This window comes from Halictus rubicundus, chromosome 3 (assembly GCF_050948215.1).
Source record: "Halictus rubicundus isolate RS-2024b chromosome 3, iyHalRubi1_principal, whole genome shotgun sequence".
Taxonomy (NCBI): Eukaryota; Metazoa; Arthropoda; class Insecta; order Hymenoptera; family Halictidae; genus Halictus; species Halictus rubicundus.
The window spans coordinates 6,544,918-6,569,526 of NC_135151.1; the positions used below are offsets into that span (position 1 = coordinate 6,544,918).

General features: G+C 41.6%; 3 protein-coding genes across 18 annotated transcripts in view; all 3 read right to left on the reverse strand.

Moving 5' to 3' along the window:
* The window catches only part of LOC143352510 (CD151 antigen), a 191,023-nt gene extending 184,214 nt beyond the window's left edge, over positions 1-6,809 (reverse strand). The window contains exon 1 of the mRNA XM_076785043.1: positions 6,406-6,809. The gene's annotated coding sequence lies outside the window, so the exon portion shown is untranslated. The remainder of the gene's footprint in view (positions 1-6,405) is intronic.
* A 2,847-nt stretch (positions 6,810-9,656) lies between these two features.
* Wupa (troponin wings up A) overlaps positions 9,657-24,609 on the reverse strand; it is a 53,141-nt gene continuing 38,188 nt past the window's right edge. For 3 of the 16 annotated variants that reach the window (XM_076785059.1, XM_076785058.1, XM_076785057.1), the window contains one exon: positions 22,038-22,228. In XM_076785059.1, the coding sequence (XP_076641174.1) occupies positions 22,163-22,228 (66 nt within the window). In that variant the 3' untranslated portion in view covers positions 22,038-22,162. Of the gene's footprint in view, positions 10,639-12,099; positions 12,187-13,114; positions 13,259-17,019; positions 17,207-22,037; positions 22,229-23,536; positions 23,555-24,609 lie in introns of those variants that run through there. The other 13 variants (XM_076785046.1, XM_076785045.1, XM_076785053.1 and 10 more) reach the window with 12 other exon arrangements.
* Positions 14,140-14,701, reverse strand: LOC143353008 (uncharacterized). The gene is made up of 2 exons (XM_076786102.1): positions 14,650-14,701; positions 14,140-14,597 (listed from the first exon to the last, which is right to left on the reverse strand). Exons 1-2 carry the CDS (start codon positions 14,699-14,701, stop codon positions 14,254-14,256), a joined length of 396 nt encoding a protein of 131 aa, XP_076642217.1. The 3' UTR covers positions 14,140-14,253.

The following is a 24,609-nucleotide window of genomic DNA, read 5'->3' on the forward strand; positions in this document are numbered from 1 at the left end:
TTACCCGACGGGAAAATATCGTTCGGGTTTTCACCGCTGGTTCCGAACACCACGCACCGGGGCTATTAAAAACGAGCAATTCGTCACGTTTGCACGAAATCTAATTTCCTGCGAGGCGGTCCCGCGGTCTCCGAATTGAATATTCACCGCGGGAGCGTTAAACAAAATGAATTCGGCTCACGTGTGCACTCCCTCTCTCTCTCTCTCGTCTGGCTTTCAGCAGAGCTGAACAAAAAATTGGAATTTTTTGACAAACGACCGGTCACACGATTGTCCCGTTATCAACGCCAGAATTTTCAACCTCGGCACGTTTCGGGGAGATTGGTCAGCTGTCGACGCGTTAACTTCCGCAACCCGCTAAGAAAGAGCAATGAAAATTGCATGTTCAGTTGAATTGCTCACGTCTTTGACGGATACGTTGCCTGCTACTATTAGGGATACCCATAAGTAATCAATTATTTTCAAAGAATTTCTTTTGCCTTTATTTGTAGACCGGTCGTTGAAGAGGAAACACGTATTATTTTACAGTTTTCGGTAAAGCAGCCTGTGTTCAAAATATTCTAAAAAGTATAATTTTTTTTTTTGCAACCCTGTAAGAAAATGGCGACGTCCGCACCTTCCGAGGATCATATTCGTCATTGCATACTTTTTCATTTTCGTGCGGGATTTAATGCAACGGTAACAACAAAGAAAATTTGCGATATTTATGGAGATGTATTGAAGGTCAACAAGTGTCAACGTTGGTTCAGAAGGTTTGCTGCCGGTGATTATGATCTCTCTGACAGGTCTCGAAGTGGACGACCAGTTGAATTTGATAATGACACCCTACAATCTCTAGTGGAAGCTGATCCAAAATTAAGTATACAAGAATTATCGAGAAGCCTTGGGTCCACATGGTCAACTATACAAAGGCACCTGCACGAAATGGGAAAGGCATACAGGCAAGGAATATGGGTACCGCATCAATTATCTGAGACCAACAAGAATATTCGTCGATCAATTTGCACTTCATTGCTATCCAGATTTCGTAGAGATCCATTTCTTAGCAGAATCGTTACCGGAGATGAAAAATGGATTCTTTATGATAACATAAAGCGTTCCAAGCAATGGCTTTCTGCAAATCAAACCGCAATATCAACCCCAAACCTAGCTTATCACTTAGAAAGGTGTTACTGTGCATTTGGTGGGACTGTCGTGGCATAATTCACTTTGAGTTGTTGAAACCTGGAGAAACAGTTACTGCTGAGTTGTATTGTCAGCAATTACAACGGCTTTATTCAGAACTATTGAAAAAGAGGGCATCTTTAGTCCACAGAAAAGGTGTAATACTGAAAATTGACAATGCCCGGCCCCATGCAGCGAAACTCACTCAGGAAAAAATCAAAGAATTGCAATGGGAAGTTTTACCACACCCCCCGTACTCACCGGATATTGCTCCCTCTGACTATCATCTTTTCAGATCTCTGGAGCAATATTTAAGAAATAAAACATTCATTTCTGTAGAAGATGTAAGGAGGCACCTTGAGTCATATTTTGCTTGACGAACCCTGGATTTCTATAAGAGGGGGATTGCAAATTTGCAGGAAAGATGGCAAACTGTCCTTGATAATGATGGAGATTATATAATAAATTAAGAAATAAAAACTTGAATTTACTACACAGTTTGTTTTAGATTTAAAAATAATTGATTACTTATGGATCCCCCTAATATAATTAACTGCACCAGTTAACACTGAACCTACTCCCAGCACAAAACATATAAAAGTGGAATGTCTTCTAGAAGGGAGAAGATTGAATTCACTTAAACTTTGAACAATCTTCATTATAATATATGCTTAAATAAAAAAGTCAATTCAGTAATACGAAAACGTTCTTGTAGTTTCAATAATTGTGAAATTGAGAGCAGGTCATTTTGACCGTGGTAGGTTTAGCGTTAATTCGCAGTTTCTCCACCGTTCGTAGTTTCACGGGTCCGCAGTTCTCGTTCAATTTTGATGCTAAGTTTTCGAATATTCTTTTAAATAACTATTCATTCGACAGTTTGTGTACGTGGAAACATGTTTCACTGATGCACGCCTAAATTGCAGAAGTTTTCGTGATATTCGATGACACAGGTCCATAAGGCTTCGTTAATTGTCCCATCTTAGAGGAGTCGCTAAAAAACACCAAAAAGTCAGCACCAAAAGACCGACAAGTTTCGTTGCAATCAACAATTTCGAATCCAACGATGTCCATTGCATGTTAATACTTCAGTAACGATTCTCGGTTTCTTTCTGTATGACTGGCAGAGTTGTCTAGTGTTGCGGATGTTATCATAATACATAGGCCGATTAAACTTGTTCGTATTCTTCGTATCTATCCTCATCTGGAAGAAAGCATGTGGTAATGGATGAAAGTGTATCGTACATAGTACACCGGTCTCGTATAATAAACTTTAGGACGCTCATTGTAGCCAGTTAAGTGTCCAAACGTAGCCGAAGTTTACTCGTGTCATAGAAGCATTTTCACAAAAATTCTCAGGAACAGCTTTTGTCCACGAGATTTTACAAAAATGCCGCCCGATTGATCGCAGCTCAATGGTCCAGCAGATATTCCGTTGATGCCAGAAAACCCGGGTCGATCTCGCGAGAATCGTCGGGTCCGTTTAATAGAAAGCTCTATCGGAAAACTTTTAACACACAAGTGGCTAACGAAAGAGAGGAGAGCGATGTGCGATTGGATGCTGGTTCGAGGCAAAGTGTTGAGGAAATTCCGTTACGAAGCCGGAGAACCCGCGCGGCTCGATCGACAACCGGGCAAAAAACCGAGTAGAATTAACGTGAAATTGTGTCGGCACGGTAGCCGATATAGCACGCGTTGCATCTCCAGGGGGACGACGGGAACTCGAGGCACGGTGTCGCACACGTCGGATTTCTTGTCGAGCGACCCGAACACCCCCTCGGCCCCCCTATCCCATAGAACCATCTCTGTTCCACCTAAACGTTTCTCGCTCGCTAACTCCGCGTTGTCCTACGCCTCCTCCAATAGGCCGTAGACGATGGGAACCGGTATGACCGGAAAAGAACCGGCGGAATTCTTTCTATGACTGTCAAAACAAGTCCGCGTGCCCGAGCGATTTAACGAACTCGTTACTCTCGCAGACCGTAATCGATCACCGGCGATTTATCTGCATTTCGTCGGGCGCGAGAGCCCCGGACCCTACGCAACAAGTATTCGCCGACGATCGAGCTGCACCGTGCACACTGCCACCGCCTGCACGTGCGCCATGCATAATTGTTACGGAGGTTTTGCTACGGCTCGTGAAAGCCACTAAAAGCACTAAATTTCAGAGCTTGACCCCCATACATTCTTCAGAAACACAGGCGAAGTCTTAATTAAGAGCCAAGACTCCGTAGATTCGCGATAAGGTAGAGTGACCAAGTTACCGACTAAAATAGGCGAAAAATGGTTTTACCTGTCTCAACTTTTCGTCCTTGTATCAGAATATTTTCATATGTTCAACTCGTACGAATGACTGAGGTTCTTAGAATTTTTAGAAAGAGAAGCATTAGAAACCGTGCAATTAGATACTGTGTTATTAGGGGCTCGCCTGTAATTGCACAAAGTAGCCTAGCATATTTTTCATCCATTATCGTTCCACACCTTGGAACAACTCATACGACTATGGTACTGTGATGAGGCTCTCAGAATTGTTAAGAAGTAAGTGTTTCGGAAACCGTGCGATTGAAGTACTGTATTATTAGAGTCTTACTTGTGGTTGAATAACATAGCCTGGCATATTTTGCTATCCATTATCGTTCCACACACTAAACCAACCAATCGTTTCCTATACATATTTTAATATATTTATCGGGAGAGGCTGATATTTTTAACGATTCCAGAGAACTTACTCGAAAACACAATAAAATTGATGAATATTATAATCGCAACTCTTATATCCTAACACAAAATAATCTCACCGCCATCGACACCTCGTATCGCTCATTTTATTCGATTTTCATATATGTCGCACAAAAATATTGTTCACTTTGTCCCCGGTAGAAATTTATGAAAAAAGGGCTACGATACATAAAGTTCGATTCATTCTGATAATTTTCAGCTAATTTTCCCAAGCCGGTTGTCGACGATCGCTATAATAATCAAAGCGTTAGAGTACGCTGTTCGATACGCTCAAGCAGATGATTCGTGCCGTTGATTGTACGGGCGAGACGGCTACCAGCGGCACGATTCATTCGAGCGTGCCACTAGAGCGCAAACTTTGCCAACTGTTCGCATTCTTCGGAACTATTCCGAGGCGTTTCTCGACCGCGTTTCAAGTTTTTGCGGAATGTGTTATACGAACGACCGGATCGCGGACTTTCAATTATTTTGTTGCGAGGCTTTTGCGTCGGATTGCATGCTTCACCGGCGTTAATTTCTAAACATTAACGGACGCGCTCTGCAAGGTCGCCGACGCCCACGCATTCGTCAAAACAATCTCTTTGGAACGTTGCTTGGGATTGTTGCACGCGAGAGTTACTTCAGAGCTCGCCTCTGTCGGTGCAGAGCTCGAGGCTTCTAAATGTTTAAATAGAAACCTGAGTACTCAAACGAAGTTTGCAAATTGAAATTAACTTCGAGGCCTCTTTGAAAATTGTGAAACAATTTAAGACATGACTAATCGTTATTGCTTCTAAAAAGCCCCTGCCTTTCTCGGCATTTAAGCTTGGATGCGTGGACAGCGAATGTATTAATTATGCTCAAGGTTCTTTTGCAAAGAAATCGATCGAAAAACTAACTATAAAGTATATGGTAGTTGAAAGTTTCGAGAGTGTGTTGCACCACGTCTTTACGTTATTTTGAATGTCAAATGTGATATTGTTTGGAGCAACAGACTTCACAAAGCCATAACGATATGACAGGTAGATGGCTCGATACAACACAAATTTGTATTAATACAACGTGAATAATTCTATCCGAGTAAAATTTCGAACAGGAAAGTCGACCAACTATTCATTTTAATTAAACCCACGCGGGCTTGATCATAACGTTACACGATTCGCAATTAAATTTCAAAATTTAATTAGCATTAACATAAACTCCCTATTTAGGTGCACGGCCACGGTATAGCCGGCGTTCGTGCATACGTGATCCTTTATTGAAAGTAATTTTTAAAAATGGTTTAGTGTCTCCAAGATGCGGAGCGATCCACTTTTATGCATCGTGCAAGATAAATCAACATAAAGCCTGATGATGCAGTGTGCTTAATCAAATTTAGGGATCAGCATCTGCACGTTTATGCGATCATGTCGGGGCCTGTTGAAACAAATGACTCCATTTTTCACGGCCCCCGCGCGTTCATGGTATCAGATCGTGCCTCGTGGTCCTATCAATCTGATTTTTCTTGTATACTGAATACGTCTTCATGGTTGTATATCTTTCAAAAAAATTCTAATAGAGTACAGATACTAATACAGGCACAGTTTGGTTATCTAATCTTTAATACTAACAAGAATATTCCATCTCGCTCCAGTTCCTTCACGACCGACATTATAATGATCGCTACATATCTTCACATCGACTCAATTAATTGTCTCAAAAATCGACGAGTAGTTCCAAGTACGCGTGTGAATATCGGCCGATAGCATAATCAAACCGAAATAATTTTTTGACGAGCCAGAAACGGCAGGCAAATCAAAAAAAAATTGAAAAATTCATGCTGAGAAATAGATTTTTCAAAATGTTGTCGTTACACATTTTTTCTGCGGTGGCAGCTGTAGTTACATTAAAATCAAATTTAATTTGTCATGCGAACCAAACGTTACGACCATAGCTGCCGTTTAAATTCGTGTATATTGCGTCGAACGAAAAGTTCGTTCTGGAGATAAAAAAAATTCAGAAGAATAATTCTTTTACAGATTTTTGTACCGTGCGCTGTACTGTTCTACAATTTACTATACGAAATTGATTAAAACGAACACAATTATAATGGCTCATTAGGTTACTGTTATAGGGGTTAGAATTGCTTATAGGGAGTCCAATTTTAATTTTTTCTTTCCAGTTCTCTTCCAATCACCGAAGCACAAGGACATCTTAAAAGTTCTAATTAACATTGTACGCTTCAACATATTCATCTACCTAACAAGAATCACCAAAAAGGAAACAATTATCTTCATTCCAGGTTCATAATCATAATTCCCAAAAAATCAAACTCATAACATCAAAAGGATGAAATCAGACGTCACGTGATAAGTTGTCTAACCCAGTCGAGCCGGTAAGGGTAAAAAATGAGCGCACACGGTACCCGCTCGGATTCAAGAAAATCGTCCAATTTTTAGTTCACAAAGGAAGCACGTTGATTTGTTTATCTGACTCGTCTCCTCGGACTACAGATAGAAAGATACAACGGAACAACTCGTTACTTACCGAGCAGTCCCCACGGCGACCGCGTGACGTGTCGTGCAGAATGAGAAACGAGAACCAGAAGAGGCTGGACAACGGTGTTGTGTGCACCGCAAGTGCACCGCGTTTCCCGCGTGCAGTTGCGTAACGCGGCGGCGGCGGCGACGGCTGCAACTTGTTCGCGCGCACAATGTGCTCGGTAGATCCTCTGGATAGATCCACGGCAGGATCGACTCTTCTTTTCCGAAGGGCACAGAAGAGGGAAGAGGTCGCAGAACACTTGATAAGCTAGCACGAAACGTCACAGGACACGAGGGGATGACAACAACGATCGGTGTGGTTTCCGATGGCTCGCGTGCCGACGCGGATAGAGCCGAGCGCGACAAGAGGTCCTTCCTCCGTGGCGGCTGGAGCGCGACTGACTCGAGCCGAGCCGAGCCGAGCCGGCCCGTCGCGCTGCGGCCTCGGGGTTTCGAATTACGCGCGGCTTAACGACACTGCATTCTGCATCTGTCAGTCTTGCTGCACCCGGAGACGAATACAAGGATATTACACAGAGATATCTAGACACGCTTCGCCTGCACTCGGCGCATTATTGATGCGGAAGCAACAGGATGATTGTGAAGGATTTCTTGAAGAGGCGCTGTTCTGGATTTTGAGTCTTTGTCATTTATTGGTCTGTAGGTGTTAACCCTTTGCACTCGAAGCTATTTTAACTCCGAAACTCGCATTCCTTCCGACCTAGAATATTTCCCTTTTATATATTTCTTGTTCATGTTATACATAAAAAAATGGTGCCATTTTCTCGTACAGTACTGAAGTGTTTAGTAATTTATTAAATACAAACAAATTTAATAATATAAAAAATATTTGGAATAATGGTACAGCAATTTTTAGTGGCGCCTCACAGTCGCCATTCGAGTGCTAAGGGTTAAGTATTTTAGAGGTCGAACGAGAATTTTATAAGCAGCCGTCAAGAAAAACTGTATCTTTCTAATGAGGATTCGAAGGTGTTCTTGTTTTTGGCGTTGTAGGAATTCTTTCGGGAATTTCATTATCGTTGGCAATTTTTAACCAGTTAGCTGTTGCGACCTCTTTGGAAAATGTGTACCTAAGTTGCGTCGCAAAAATTAACCGCTGTTTGAATTATAGCTGTTTTGACGAGTATACTCGTCATGACACAAAATATTGCCATTTCTTCATGACGAGTATACTCGTCAAACACAGTCAACTGGTTAAAAACTGTCGTTTCTATTGTAGGGCGAACATGCCTTATTCGAGCCCCTATCCCACAGTCAAGATCTCTGAAAACAAATTGCTTAAAAATAAATATTTATTAACCAATTGTTATACATTTGAATGAGCACAAATGCCTATTCCAATGTGTAGTCTCATCCTATTTATTTTAAAGTATGTGTACAACTTTGAAAATAAAATATTTTACTTGATGCAATAAGTTTTTAAAATAGTATTTCAAAATAGAATTTTATTTGAAGGATATTAAAAATATTTTCATTTCATCTCGAAACATTTTATTGCTTTTATTTTAAACATTCTTGCTGCAAATAATGGTTCGTATTCAATATAAGTATTTTATTTTATGCCAGATTATTGAAATAAAATATTATATTTTGTGTTTCTGAGTGTTAACTGGAAATATTTTACTTTATGATTCAGATTTTTGAAACACAAATATTTTATTTCATGGTTTAGATTGTCAAAATAAAAATATTTTACTAAAATATTTTACTGTAAAATATTAAACAGTATTTGAAATATTTATTTCGCCAAATATTGCCCACCTCTGAAAATAGCTTATTAATAATAACAATATTTAAGATGGTTGACTGCTAGCCTTACATGGCTGACTATTCGAACACTTACGGTATAGGTTGGCCCAAAAGATACAGAATCATTTTAAAATTGAACGGGCCTTTCATTTTTCGGAAATTCACATTTATATTTTTATAGACAAATTCGAATGATGAATGGCCTAGCGCCTTTTGAGCCACCCTGTATGTTTTTGTCTGCTAATGCAATTTGGAATATTTTGAGAGAATTTCGTACTGTTAATTGCTATTCGTCTCTCTGTAAAATATAGTCGTATATCTAGGCGTAAAGATTGCGATTCCTGTTATCCGTAGATTTTTGTCTCGTTACAGCAAGTCTTAATAGGGAAACGCGTTGAATGGCAGTAATTTAGTTTGATAGCTCGGAGATCGATTGCAGGGGTCGCAACGGGATATTGGTATGGGGGAGTAGACTGCTCACAATAAGACTGGCCCACGTAAATTCCATTACGCAGGATCGTCTATTGTTCCCGCGTCGGCTGTGTAACGAAACAAAGCGACAAAGGGATTAGCAAAACACGTGGCACGACAGTGAGCAACATAAACAAATGAGCGCCGTCAATCCTGTGCCACGAGTGCCTGGGGGTAGGCTGACAATGAGCGTTACCCAAATAAAGGCAACCCCACGGGAAAATCAAAGCCCTCGTGCCATTGAACATTAACACTAAACCGAGCACTAAAAGTGACTAGAATGAGCTGACTCATAATATCGACAACAATGCATTTAATTCGGTTTTACGTAATATTAATTGCAAGTGGCGGCTTAAGAAGCATCATTAGAATTTCAAAAAATTTCATATTCAAATTTTTAAGGCACTTGCGAATTTAATTGGCTATTTTTCACCCTACAGATTTCCTGTCATTTTGTCCATTTGATGCCACTCGACAATATTGAATGAGGAAAATAAGGGTTGAATATTCAACGACGTTATTGAGTCCACCTTGATACCTTTCAAGGACTTCCAAACATAATTACAGTAAAGTCTTTTATCTAAGCCGAACAGAGCTACACGATCTTAGTCAGTTCGTCTTCGGCATTTAGCGAGTAGCGTTTACACGCACTGTCCTTCTCTACGTTCGGCGCGGTCGACGCGGTCACAAGGAAATAGTAGCCCTACACGATCTATGTCACAGCACGGACCCGAAGATTGGGCTTAGATCAAGACTTTACTGTACATTCAGTTTTACATTACATACTTCATCGCCTCTTGTGTTAAAAAGAAATTAAAAAATGACCGACGATCTCTCGTCCACTTCGAACACGTTTAAACGCTCACAATGTCATAAAAAAATACACCATCGCATTTCAGAAAGTCCTGTAAACAATTTACGTACGGTTGATCAACAACAAAATCCCTAGCAAAAGAAAAACTCCTTAAGAACGGGGATTGAATAAGAACGCAGTCGATTCTTGGCAGTCGCAGAAATATTTTTATTACGAAACCCAATTCTATGGTGCAATCACATAGTTACTCAATAGTAATTCATAGTTACTCATTACAATTACTCACAGTATAACTCGGTGATGATTAATGATCGGTAGAACGCGTCGTAGATTATTTACATGTAAATTTCCGCGTTCGTTCGATGTATTCCGTCGATTTCTTAAGATTAACAGGGCACACTGTGCATGATCGCGGGATCGTCCAACGAATATAAACCTAATCACACCTCGTGCGATCAGCCGAAACCACGAAGAAAGCCTGTCGGACGATCCCGCGACGATTTTCGATCAGCAAATGATCCGGAGGAACCAGGTGAAACGTGTCAATGACGAATGACGATGCGTGTCGTTTTGTATTTTCTCAGAGACTGCATCGAATTTTAGCATACTCTCATTTTCTTCCGTTCCAATTGAATAGACAGAAGCCAGTTGTAATAACAATATTAAACGAGCTGCTGTACTTCGCGAAAATAATGTAACGAGGCTGATTAATCTGCGAAAAAAGTGAACAGTCTAAAAGATTGAGGAATTAGACAATCTTTCAAAATGTTAGTAATGGAAGAATGTTGTTGAAGATTTGTTTACAAGCAATTCGATCAACAAATGATCCGGAGGTACCAGGGGAAACGTGTCAACAAAGAATTTTGCGTGTCATGTTACTTTTTTCTTTTCTTTTTACCGTTTTTGTTTCTCGCGATCCCCGGGGACCGCGAGAGGAATGACACGCCCGTGGAAGAACAGTGATTACGATGACGATGACGAGGACGGTGGCGACGGCGATGACGACGACGATGAGGATGACGATGACAAACCGACGCGACGCGACGCGGACGATGCTCGCGCTCGCTATGCTTATCCGTGTGTACGTTTCATGCAAAATTCTGACGTCAACGAGTGGAAATTAGATGGCGGAGCTGTGGCCCCTTCGTCCCTTCCAACTTCGACGAAGTTACGATGAGGGCGCTGCAAATAAAAAGAAGAAGAAGGGTTCCTTTAGTCTCCGCGAAACCCGACGTCCTTTCTATTTTTTTTTGTCTTCTCCTCGGCACGCTGTTAGTGTCTCCCCCGAGATCGGAGGCAATTGAATTTTTTAGATTAATGGGCTATTTTTTCTTTCTCTTTTTTTTTTAGTACTTTTAGTCCTTCAGCCCTCCGCGGAGATGCTCCACGGTCTCAACCCCTCGGACCTTTGTCTCGAGGACACCCTCGGTATTAATTGTTAAAACTATTGTACAAGGTCGTGCCGTGGGTTGGTTCGTTTCTTGACGCCCTTGGTGTATATTCATGACCGTAGCTCGTTTCAGACATATTTTTCGAGAATTTGTGGAATACTCTAGTGTTTTATATTGTCCCTCGAAAATAGTTGTCTAAAGGTTATCTCACGATTTTCAGCCATTATTGTACTACACTTCAATTTAGCAAAGCGTCTCACGTTCATAATTTCATATTTCGAACTAAACGAACAATCTTACGGTACTTTCAATTGAAAAGTTGGCGAACTTTTAATCAAAGAACGTACAAAAGTTGAGAAGCATTTTTTCATTGATTTACAACTTGTATTCGAAGCATTTAGATACGGGACTTCAGTTCACGGGTCTCGACAAAATGGCGAGCTCTAATATTTTTAATTTACGAATATCGATTCAACTATATTGTTAAAAAAATGTCTAAAAATTTGAACAGACATATTTTCGTTATTTTTATAAATTAACGCCAAACAAAAAGCTTCGAAGCAAAAAGCTGTTTGTTAAATAGAAAGCAGTTCTTGAAGGAGTACATGTCATCGTTGACTGATTAGATAAAAAGCAATTCTTGAAAACAATCAGAATGATCAAATTGAGAAATCAGTGTTAGATCGATACCTCAATATATTGATAAATTCAAAGTACAGTGAATTCTCGACATATGTCAACAACATAGGTCTTGCCAACGTCGTTTATCGCCCAGGGGACATACCCGAGTCGTGTTATGTTTATATACTCCTCTCGAGCTTCGTGGTCCCCCGCGGGGTATAGCTCACTTTAGTGGGGATAGTTCCACGACCTTTATCATCCAGGCCTCGGCGACATATGTAGAGAAATCGCTGCAGATATAAGTATTAATACTTCACACATAACGTGAACGTCAAGAAACGACTCGCGGAATGACCTAATAATTAATAACTCTATTTCTAAATGGACGATAGAAACAGGTATTTTGTTCCTGCTCCCATGACGTAAAGGTGACGTCATGTTGTGAACTAACAAGTGTCTGTAACTTGTAAGGAGGAATCGTTGAAGTTCTCCGTTGATGATCTTCGTCATGCCATCACCGACACCGTACGATCGATGACGCGATTAGTCGTCTATATTCCCCGAACCGCTACCGGTTCACTATACTTTTAGTCCTCTACCATCTAGATCGTGAACCTTCAAGACAACATACCGTACGTAACGAATTTTGATGGGGGTAACAGCAGTCGGCGACCGGGACTGACCACCATCGTCACTCTCAAAACCATAGCAACTTTTCCTAGAGATTCAAAGTTAAAAGAAAAACAGACGGGATTATTAAGAGAAGATCGACGGCGATGGCGAAGCGATGAAGTGCGATGGTTGATCGATGCGAGGAATGAGTTGCCTGCGCGATTCGGTGAAGCGGTGGTGAAAGAGAAATCGATTAAGTGGTGCGAAACGACGAGCGGAAAGATGAGTACTCTGAAGATGCGACAAATAATTTTTCCGAAGAGAAAATAGTTCGTTGTCCCCCTAAAAATTCAAATTAAATGTCCCCAACAGCGGACATTAGACCAATGTCGATAATAATCATTAGAACAAATAATTAGAATTAGAATAAATACACTTGTTTGTATACTGCATTCGTCGACTGTTACTTTTCACTGAAACTAGAGATTCCTAGTCTTTTCAATTAGTAAGAATAAAGTAACGAAGCTGATTAATGTAATAAAAACTGTGATCAGCCCAACAGATTGATGTGCAAGACAATTTTTGAAAACATTAGTGATGGAACGATGACATTGAAGATTTTTTTGTATGTTCTTCAGTATTAGAATCGTCCTACAAAAAAATAGTAACTAACGTGAAACACAAGACGAGCAGCCTGAAAAATGGACCAGTTAGATTAGGAATTACGATTTTTAGAAAATGTTAGCCTGTGAAGAAACATTGACTATTGTAGCGAAAGATCAGCAGCTGAAACGAGTGACAAATTAGACAACCATTAGAAAGACAGTAGGTACTAGATTATGAGGAAAAGATAGACGACGATGAAGCAATGAATTGGAATGGACGATCAGCGTGAAGAATGAGTTGCCAGCGCGATTCGATGAAGCTTCATGGAAAGAGAAATCGATTAAATGGTGGAAAGTGGCGAGCAGAGATGATGAATCCTGCAACGCAGCGATAAATAATGTTTCGAAAGAGGGAGAGAATATAGTTACCTCCTTCAGCTGGCGCTGGTGCAGCCTCTGCAGGGGCTGCTTCGGCTGGTGGTGCAGCAGGTGCTCCTTCTGCAGGGGGAGCGGCTGCACCCTCGGCTGGTGGTGCAGCAGGGGCTCCCTCCGCTGGTGGTGCTGCAGGTGCACCTTCGGATGTACAGTTATCTTCTTAGTAAAGCCTCATGGAAATGCCACTGGCACGGGGGATGGGGTGAAATGATAAATGGGGATGTTAAGCCGAGTTAGCGGTCAAAGGCCTGCGTTCATTTGTAAAGGGCTTGTAGTATCATGCAAATTTTTCTGCCGAGTCCTTAAAAGATGTATGCGCTAGTCATTACATGCGTGTTGCGAGTGTAAATTCTCCTCGCTGGGAACTTCAAATTTACCATACTTTTATTGCCATTTCATATTTTTGACTTCTAAGCCATTTTTATTCGCAATACATTACTATACGACCTCTAACAAAAATCGTATAGCGAGTTTTAGGAGTTCGCTGTATAGAGGAAGCTTCGAGCGTTCAATGAATGGTAGATTCAGCCCTGAAAATGTTGTTCGCCGCTTTTACAGACGTTTCAATTCGTATACGGACCTTTCATGTCCAGATTTATTGCTCCGCGATTTTTTCTAGCGAAATTACACCCGATTGAACGTAAACAGTGTTTGAACGATCGAAAACTCCAAAGCGGAGCCACTGTATGTTTCTCCTTCAAAGAATGCGTTATGAAAACATTAAAAAATGATGGACGTGTTAACGAATTTGACCACAACGGTCGGTGGAGTTTCATTCAATGTGTTAGCGAAAGAAGATTGTTGCAGTATGCGAGTGCATCAATGCAGGAGAAAATTGGATGAACAAAACAAGTTAGGATGAACCGAATCATTCACGATCACCTTCTGCGACTGGTGCAACTTTCAAAAAAATGCTTTATAGAAACACGAAAAATGCAGAGAATTTTAACAAGGTTGATTTCAATGTGTTAACTTGTTTCGAATGCAACAGTGCAAGGTAAAACTCTGTGTACAAAACAGGTTGAGTCAAGAAATGCATATGTTAGTGAGGGAAGATTGTCGCAGTGTTCGGATGCACCGGTGCAGGACAATTTCGGAAATTCTGTGCAGAAAACAGGTTGGGATGAATGACGTCAGTGAAGATCACCTTCTGCGGGTGGTGCAGCAGGCGCGCCCTCTGCAGGCGGTGCACCCTCCGCGGGTGCAGGTGCAGGCGCTGCGCCCTCCGCCGGTGGTGCACCTTCCGCGGGTGCAGCGGCGGGTGCAGCTCCTTCCGCAGGCGGTGCACCTTCGGCCGGAGGTGCTCCTTCAGCAGGAGGTGCACCTTCGGCGGGAGGTGCACCCTCGGCAGGAGGTGCAGCTGGCGCGCCTTCCGCTGGAGGCGGCGCTGATCCATCCGCGGGTGCAGCTGCAGGTGCTGCTTCACCTTCCGCTGGCGGCGCCGCGCCTTCTGCAGGTGCAGCCGGTGGCGCGCCCTCTGGACAAGCACAAGGTGGACGTGCACCTTACAATTCTACTTCTACTTCTACCTATCCACAACAAGCCTCTGCCTCTTCCCTCCCGACAGCTTGACAAACGCATCCTCCCGATGCGTCGACTAGATTTTCTCGCGAATTGCAGTAATGAAACGCAATGGAGGAATGCGAAAGTGCACTGCTGTGCGAGGAAAATTCCAACAGAGAGAATGCAACTGATTAGGTGTATGCAGAAGTTGTTTAGACAAACAAGAGATCACCGTATGGCACTTTCTCGATCTCAAGGTGGTTTGAAAATGAACGTTATATTCGCAAAGGTGTTACTCGAATTTAATAAATTCTCTTGGCTCGTACGATGAGTTGAACAATAACACTGTCCAACAAAATTAAACTTTTTTCGAGTTTTGCAATACCTGTTGGGTAATTCTTATACACTTTGTCATCCTAAAACCGAATCTGAAAGTAGAATTGCTCCATCACGCAACGTTTTCGAAAAATTTTGGTTTTTGTAAAAATGCCCGATTTTGATACGAAACGACGTGTTACGCAAAAACTAAATACACGAGAAAGTTCAAATTTGAGTCAAGGGATAGAGGGGACTCTCCTCTACATATTCATATAGTCAATTATATTTTTATGTACTTCCTAATAGTTGTAAATGGTTGTTAAAGTTTGAAAATGTGCCGACGCGGGTACTTTGTACGCTCTATTTTTGTATTTATGTGAAAAATCCTTTATCTAGCTGGAATTTACTATACAGGAATGCATTCTACAGACATTTCTGGTAAAGAAACCATTCACGAAAAGTATTTGGTTCCCTTAATGTACGAGAAGGATCAGAAAATGTTAATTGACAGCGTGTGCGCGACGCGTTCGCGCCAGACGGCCATTGCAGCCTTTTCGCGACTCGCCAGGGCCGTCGCTGTGCGTAGTCGACGTTGGTACCACTCAAGTATGTGTTTGCTTACTATTTACATACATTTTTTTTTGCCTTTTTGGGTACCAATCATTACAAAAGATTATAAAAATACGAGTTATATTCACATTTCATTGTGGAAATGCTTAATAAAGAAAATTGAATAAAAAAACTTACCTATTTCTGATGTAAACAAATTAAAAACGTTTCCGCCTTGCTTGACGTTTGTTCCTGGTATCCCGATTTTCAATAATAAGTGTCCAGCAGTAATCAGCAAGTATCCGCACATAAGTCTTTTCCTTTGTAACGTTTTTCCATTGTTGAAATATCTTGATGAAAGATTAATGCTGGAATTGTATTCCTTGTTCTGATTTTAAAATAATTTCGTCATGAATATAACAAAAACAGTCCGGCTGATTTATACACCTCCGCGAGATTTTATCGATTTAATATAGAGCGATCTATGTCTTAATTATGTACTTCGATCAATAAAATCGCTAAAAATAGTCCCATTTACATAGTGTTTGGACTTATTTTAATCGGAAGAATCTTGAATGTCCATTGGTATTACAATTATAAAGATAAGACAACAATTACTGAAAATAAAATTTTCCAGTCACCGCATTGCTGCGGTCAATTTTCTTTATTAAGCATTTCCACAATGAAATGTGAATATAACTCGTATTTTTATAATCTTTTGTAATGATTGGTACCCAAAAAGGCAAAAAAAAATGTATGTAAATAGTAAGCAAACACATACTTGAGTGGTACCAACGTCGACTACGCACAGCGACGGCCCTGGCGAGTCGCGAAAAGGCTGCAATGGCCGTCTGGCGCGAACGCGTCGCGCACACGCTGTCAATTAACATTTTCTGATCCTTCTCGTACATTAAGGGAACCAAATACTTTTCGTGAATGGTTTCTTTACCAGAAATGTCTGTAGAATGCATTCCTGTATAGTAAATTCCAGCTAGATAAAGGATTTTTCACATAAATACAAAAATAGAGCGTACAAAGTACCCGCGTCGGCACATTTTCAAACTTTAACAACCATTTACAACTATTAGGAAGTACATAAAAATATAATTGACTATATGAATATGTAGAGGAGAGTCCCCTCTATCCCTTGACTCAAATTTGAACTTTCTCGTGTATTTAGTTTTTGCGTAACACGTCGTTTCGTATCAAAATCGGGCATTTTTAGAAAAACCAAAATTTTTCGAAAACGTTGCGTGATGGAGCAATTCTACTTTCAGATTCGGTTTTAGGATGACAAAGTGTATAAGAATCACCCAACAGGTATTGCAAAATTTTTTTGGTGTTGGACAGTGTAATCGTACAAACAGAGCTCGGATTCATTTTTTATGATTTCTCTCGATGTTGAAATTTTCTTCGACAGCATAATATTGTTCTGTTATAGCAGTATGTAACCGAAATCTACAATGTAAATACAGCACGATGATTAATGAATACAATCTGACGGACTGTTTTAGGTGTGGTATACTAACCAGCCGGTGGTGCACCTTCCGCAGGAGGCGCGGGTTCTGGTGTCGGTGTCGGCGAAGGTGCTGGTGGTGGAGCTGGCGATTCCGCAGGTGCAGGAGCTGGTTCAGGTGCTGGTGGTGGAGCTGGTTCAGGTGTCGGCGTCGGAGAAGGTGCAGCAGCTTCTGGTGGCGGTTCCGGGGCGGGTTCCTGCTACAAATTAACGCATACAGTTTTGCATGGATCGTCAACAGATAAATATTCTCGTGCAACTAACAAGTTCGTTCATCGCGTCTACAGTGTCGTAAAGAAATTGCTAGCCACCGATCATCGTACAACAGTCTTAATTCCACAGCCCCACTCACTAGAATTCAACTAGTACAATAACGGTAACGCTCCGCTCGTAGTTATGGCAATAAAAATGAATTCACTCAGCCTGTTGCAAATTGCATGAACTGCATCTTTCGACGTTTTAGACTTCTTAAACGTGTTGCTGTTGTAATTGTAATAGCATAAAAATGATTTTTTGGGACATAGAAAAGTCGGAGGTTTACCCTCCACAATTCCATGAAAAAGAGGGAGAAAATAAAAATGAATTTACACCACCCCTGTCCCATCAAAAATATCCAAATCGCGAGCTAACGTCACGAGTGGACATCTCGTGCTTCCTAACCCTTTTGCAAAAAATTATTACCATCACAACCGCAAATAGTTCCTCGCAGAGACACAATATCCAATACGATAAAAACAATATTTCCATCCCCTGAATCTCTAAACGAGCGCTCGCAATGCCTTCAAAGGTCGACTCACCCTTAAACAACCCATCCAGCCCTCAGAGTAGAAATTCATAAGGACCAGAACACCGTGGGGGCAACTTGTTAACGACAGTGTAAACGCGAATACGATTTTCGTACGACGCCGAAAAAAGCCTCGTATCGTTTACGTTTCGACGTGACTCGGGGTCGGAGGGGGCCCTGGGAAGGGCATGAAAAATGCAACGACACTCGGGTTTTTTTCTACCAGGGAACGTGACATCGCTTGCTTTCCACCCCCCCCTCCCCTGCACCGTGTTTAATTCAACGAAACACGGCGCGACGCGGCCGCTAGAAAATTTCGTTCGCAGCTGCGTGGCGTGTCGACGGCACGCGCGTTAAATCGCGTGATTTACGAACACGGGACGGGGACCGAGCGAAATCTCGCGAATTTACGATTAAGCTCCGGCGCTTATAGATACATCATTTGCTCGCCACCGAATGATAATAACGTTCCGCGTAACGTACAAGGGACAGGGTCGCGTTTGTCGACGATCGACCGCCGCGCAATCGACAACGTGAATTACGGGAAGAGAGAATATCGCCGGAATAATTAAACGACCGACGGTCCCGAAGGCAAACAACCGACCGGCTTCCTAATTTCGACTGCCGACCGAAATCGTTCGCGCGGTGGTCCATTCGTAGCATACGATTTACTCGTGTGGTTCAAACTCTTTTTGCGTTTGAGAAATCTGGTCTTGAAGATGGGAGCGGAACTTTTCGATTTTTTGCGTTCAATCTGGAAAGGTTTCGTGGTTTATAGCATAGAACGGTTCTACGGACTCTCCCGGATATAACGATGCACGGGTGTTTTAATATGTAGAAATCATTTTCGAAATTGCCGAGACGCTTCTGAAATCAAGAATTGTTTGTGTTCGAACTGGAAAGGCTGTGCGAGTGTTTCTAGCATAGAATGAGTCCACATTTATAACTATTTTATAACATCACAGCTCTTTAAACACATTAATTTCTCTATATATGTCGCCAAGGTCTGGAAGATAAACGTCGCGGGATTATCCCCACTACCGCGGGGTATACTCCGTGAGGGGCCGCGAAGCTCGGGAGGCCTCGGACGCCGAGGAGTGTAAACATAACATGACTCGGGTATGTCTCCTGGACGATACACAATGCTAAGACCCGTGTTGTTGACAATTATCGAGAATTCACTGTAAGTAGAATTTTTTAAAGCGAATAAGACAATCGCGCGAATATTTCTGATTTTATGTAAGAGGATCCGTAAAATTGTTTTGTCTACCAGATTTCTCAAACTTTAAGAGTGGCGAATCGTGTACCGATTATTGGAATGGAAAGCTGAAATTTGTCAGACAGCATTGTCGATATCCCGGTCTCAGAGCGAGGTAAACAATAGTCGAGAGAGCACGATAACCTGAACTGAATAATTTTCCGCGAATGTTCAGGTGCGCCCGGGCTACGTCGAACGGCAAACAATACGAGAATCGGGAAAAAGCTCAGCGATAAAGGCGGCACGCCATAGCGAATCGTGATCAAGCAAAAGTTAATCAACGAAGCACCTACCGTGCTTGTTGTTTGCTGGTAAAAATAAAATCGTCGCGATCAATGGGCCGTAAAATGCAATAAATTTCGTCGAGCTCGTCAAACGCCACGTCCTCTGTTCGCTGATACATCAGACACTGCATCGAATGTTTGCATTCTCTCATTTCTTTCCTGCTCTCTACTTCCCCTACATATTCACATTAATTAAATGTCTCTAATTGGAAACGTTGAACAGGTGCCACTCACGATAATAATCTTAAATCGGCTGTTTCATTTAATGAAGACAGCGCAACGAATCTGACTGATGTAAAAGAAAACGACATTTCGAACGATAACAATGAATTAAATAATTTCTTAACACGAACATCTTCTTCTATATAATTCAATATTTACTACTGTAGCAATAAATCAACAGCTTCAAAAGATTGACAAATTCGACAATTTTTAAAAGCATAGTACTGGAACGATGTTATCGAAATTTGTCTTTCATGTAACTCAGTATTAGAATTGTCACGTGAAAATATCGATTAATGTTGCAAAAGTAAACAACATCCCAAAAAATGGACGAATTTGACAATTTTCAAAAACACAAGAACGATGTCGAAATTTGTTTTCATACAACTCAGTATTACAACAATCTCACAATAAAATACTACAAACAAGAACGAAAAATTCTGAAAGGTCTGTTCCGATTTGAGAATATTTGAATGTACATAAAGAATCCATTTTGGTGAATACAGTTGAAGAACGTAGACTCAAATAGAATGTTCCATTCGATACAAATAATATTTGCGCTAAAAACAATCAAACATTATGTCCCATTCAATTAAACATCGCCCGATTTACGTTGCTCTTCAAACAATTCAAATAAATTAAAAATAAAAAGTTAAAGTAAAAGGACACTAATTTTGATCCGTTCCATTACATTGGACAACACTAAAAAATAAACAAAAATGCCATGACATATCCTAATTTTCCCATTAAAAATCCTAATAGTCATCATCATCCTGTCTTTCCTCTCCAGTTTAATCTGAACTAAAAAAGCATAAAAATGCAGTCAGCAATGCAGTCTTCTATCTCTAGGAACCTCGTGAGGCTAATAGCGAGCATACGGAGGTAATAGCGACCTATTCCAACACTCCGGGTCAAAAGCAACCCATCCACCGCTAGGTTATGACGAATAGAAAAATTTGGTTGGCTCAGCGATGTTCGCAGGACGTGGCGTAAAATTTCTCGTCGGATTGTACACGATCGACCGTGCGTTCTGGCATTTAGTACGGCTCATTGAATGTTCGACGGGCTCTCCCGCGGAGGGAGGGGGACAGATAGGGCCGAAAGAGGGGGTAAAAGTTCCCCTTCTTGGCCGTGTGCCTGGTAATCGCGTTGTAATTGAGCCGTTCGCGGAATTAACAGCGCATTAAGACGCTTCGGCTGTTTACGCCGGCACGGACACGACAGGGCTGTTATTACCGGCTCGCGAAGCACATCGGATCGTGTCCCGAAGACGACGTGAAATATATCGAACGGGTCGATCCATCGACGATAACGTCGTCGAGAATTCCGCGGGCAGATCCGTGGTTCCGTGGACCCGTCGTCGATCGTTTACAGTGAAAGGTAAACGATCGTCGGGGATCTCTGTAACCTTTTGCGGCGGTTTCCACGGGAATTACACGGTTTGACGATGTTTGCCGTCGTCTTCGGCGTGCACAACGTCACGACCGATGGGAGAAAGTAGGGAGATCTACGCGGCCATTCGTGGACACAACGCAGAAATACTTGGCGTTGATTGAAAAATTCTAGAGCTCTGTGAAGATGCGTTTCATCGCGTGATAAATTTAACAACGCAACTTCACGCTGCAATTAATGTTAACACATACCGCAGCTGTTTCGCAATAGTTTTGTAATTCTCAGGCTAAATCATTCGAAACAACGTGACTCAATAGTTTCTCTTACGATCATCGTTTGAAGAAAAATTGTTCAATCTGCTGTTTTATAAGTAGCTAAAGTGTTAACATTGTATTTGGGACAGACACGGTCACCGAACAACTCGGGGAGTTTTTGGAGAACAGACGGGCTACATCGTGTACACGAACAAGTGTATTAATGTGTAAATGAATGTATTAATCATGGAACAATTGATCACGTTAACGAACATAGTATCCGATGAAAATACAAGCCTCGTTCCAGATCCGGGCGTCCCGCGTGGCTAAAGAGGACGAAGCACAATATAACAAGAAGAAGGACAAGATGGGCGACGAGGAGGATTCATTTTAATCGACACACATAGGTACACGGTTAAACAATTTTCCTTTACAATAGGTAAGCCTTAAGTAACGGCGGTGTAATTGTACATTCAGGGGTCGACGAGTAGAAAAACGAATGAGAAATTAGTTCGGGCGGGCGGTAGATCCTCTTCACTCGTTTCATCCGCGTTCCCGCAATTCTCTATGTACATGGTCCTCTCGATAAGTATGGTTGCGTATTGGCCAGTGACAGGACTCCCTTTGTGTAGCAGTCGGGAGACGAATGCGCATTCTCAGACAAAAGAGAACGAGTAAACATACAGGGAGTGTCGTCGTGGACAAGACAAAGACAACGATGTCTGCGTGCAATTCGGGAGCAGTTTTGGAACGTTCGATTAATTGGCGATCTTCTTTCCTTTTTTTTCTTCTTCAAAAAAAGAAACGAACGGAAACGGATAACGGACAAAGTAGTAACGAGGACGTTTCTTTCGGCTTTTTTGTGGCTTTTTGGTCGGTTTTGTTTTTGTTTTTTCGAGTCTCTTGCGTCGAGATGTTATCGGGTAGACGGATGGACGAGCCCTTCTCGAACGCCGAGTCTCTCATGCCTCCACCTCTTCTTCCTTTACCTTCTTTTCCTCGCCCTTCTTCGACCAGTCCGGTTTCTTCTGCAAAATTCAGAGAACATGTATGAGAAGACGGTAACGATTTTCGTGAGGCGCAACGCGGCTCAAATTCGCACACGCTGGATTAGATAAGGTCAGGGGAACACCTTCGCAAAGCGTACTAACGCACAGTGGATTTCGGTTGGATGGAGGGCAGCGGCTCCCTTTCGTCGTTTTCGAACCCTTTCTACCATCGTATCGGCCCTTTTCTTCCCATTGGGATTCATAGTTTTGCAAACGTTAGACCATTTTTGCGTCAATTGGCGACAATTCCCTACGGTGCCGATTAGATCGAAGTTTCGTCATTTTGAAGAATTGTTGAATTTTTATCAGGAAAACAATGCGCGTCACGTGCATGATATTTTACGTTCGTGTTCTTACATGTCTGAAACAGTGTCCGGAATTTTTGCAAGTATTTTTATCAACAAATTTTCAAGTTATAGCAGATCAACGGCTTCTTTGAACTAAACTGGTCTTAACTGTTTCGGAACGAAACCTTGACAGGAAAGAATGGTTCGCATGCAATAAATGTAAACAACTGCAAGACACAAACGATATGTATACACAACCAAGTGTATGCATAATGCGTGTACCAAAGTGCAATTTGCTCCGTCCATTCTTTCCGAAAATAAACTTTGATGCTACAGTCGTAAATTGAATCGACGCAAGCGCATTTCAGCGAAACCATAAGATTCCATGGGGAGCTGGTAGGGGGCCGCTGCCAATGGGGGTCGCGCTAAAATTCGGACATAGTCCACCATGAAGAATCAGTAATCCCGACTAAAAATCTCCCGTTTCTGTATCTTCAAAAATTCATCTCTCCTAAAAAATCCTCAATCTTCCGAGAGTCTCTTGTCGAGTAATTTAAAACCGACTCTCCTTTGGATCAGTCGATCTGAATCGATCTTCTCTCACGATCGTCATCCAGAAAGCCGTGCAAATGGTTAGTGGAAAAAAATGTCGGCGAGAGAAGAATGCGCAAAAGTCTGAGAAGTCGCGGAAAAACTTGGCAAAACTGAAGAGAAAGAGAGAGAGAGAGAGAGAGAAAAGAATCGCGTGAAATACGGTGCGTACATCGAAAAAGAGAGAGAAAGAGATAGAGAGAAAGCAAAAAAAAATGAAATGGGAAAAAATTGTCAGATAGGTGAAGTCGACGCGTCGTTAAGGGCAGCAAGCGTTTTCTATCTATCCTATCCGCATCGTTGCATCGTTCTTTCACACCATCCTGGCGATCTATGTGTTTTTCTAGCACACGCACACTCTCCCCTAAAGAAGCATGCCGATCTACGAGTTGATCGTTTAAAGCTTTACCTTATCTTTTGACGCGTTCTGCGAACATAATGCAAGAGCAACATCATTAGTCAACAGATCAGACGTGGACAATTATTAGAGCGTACGTACTAATCAATAAACTTAACGATTAACAATCGTTAGTCGTTCGTGATCCATGCTCGATCCCCACCGGGCATGAGTCACGATCGACCGCGTACGGTCGAACTGCGCATCGATCATTTGCGTTCTTTCGTTTGCGACGCGATGGAACACTGGCCCAGTTATTAATCATTATCGCGAGATTGGCAATATCATGGTTTTTAATCTGCGTCTCGTTTGCTGGGTTCGTTCGTGACCCGGTGTCAAATTGACTCATTGTCAATCTCGATGAGAAACAATTTGCTGTGATGAAAATGCGAATAATTGATCGATTGCGTTTTTTGGGTAATCGTACTGCGGACTTTTGTGCAAATTTCAATTTTTCCGGATGATTAAACATAGAAATGAAGCCAAAAGTTCTCTTGCCGATGCTAAATCGTGGTTGTAATAGAAAAGGAATGGCAATGACGTTTGTTAATATACGTGTTTCGTTGTATTTTATTAATTTGCAGGTACTGTAAATGCATAAAAATCCGCAGTCTACTTGTGATTCACGATAAAACGACGTACGAAACGTGCTATCGATTCAAGATTGGAGAAAAGTGAATCAAATCGACACGAACGTTAGATCTGGAAGCTGAGTAAAATTCTTTCAGCAACGTCATGCTTTTCAAACGTTGCTTATCTTAATTTTCAAGAAAACGAAGAATTTATTTTCATTTATTAAGCTTTCACTCTTCGACAGTGGGCCCCGAATGAAAATCGTTACTCGATTATACTAAATTTTTGGCGATTCAATTAAATGCACGTCTATTGAATTTAGAAAAACCGAGAAAACTAATGTGACTACAAGAAGCGCCTTCAAAAATACGTGTTAAAAAATTGATTTATAATCCATCGCCAATTATCATAATTGTAAAAGAAGCTTCGCTGTCGAAGGGTTGAAATACCCCGTTGACAGACTTGAAAAAATTGATAAACGAAGCAGCGAACAATCCTAACCATCGTTAACC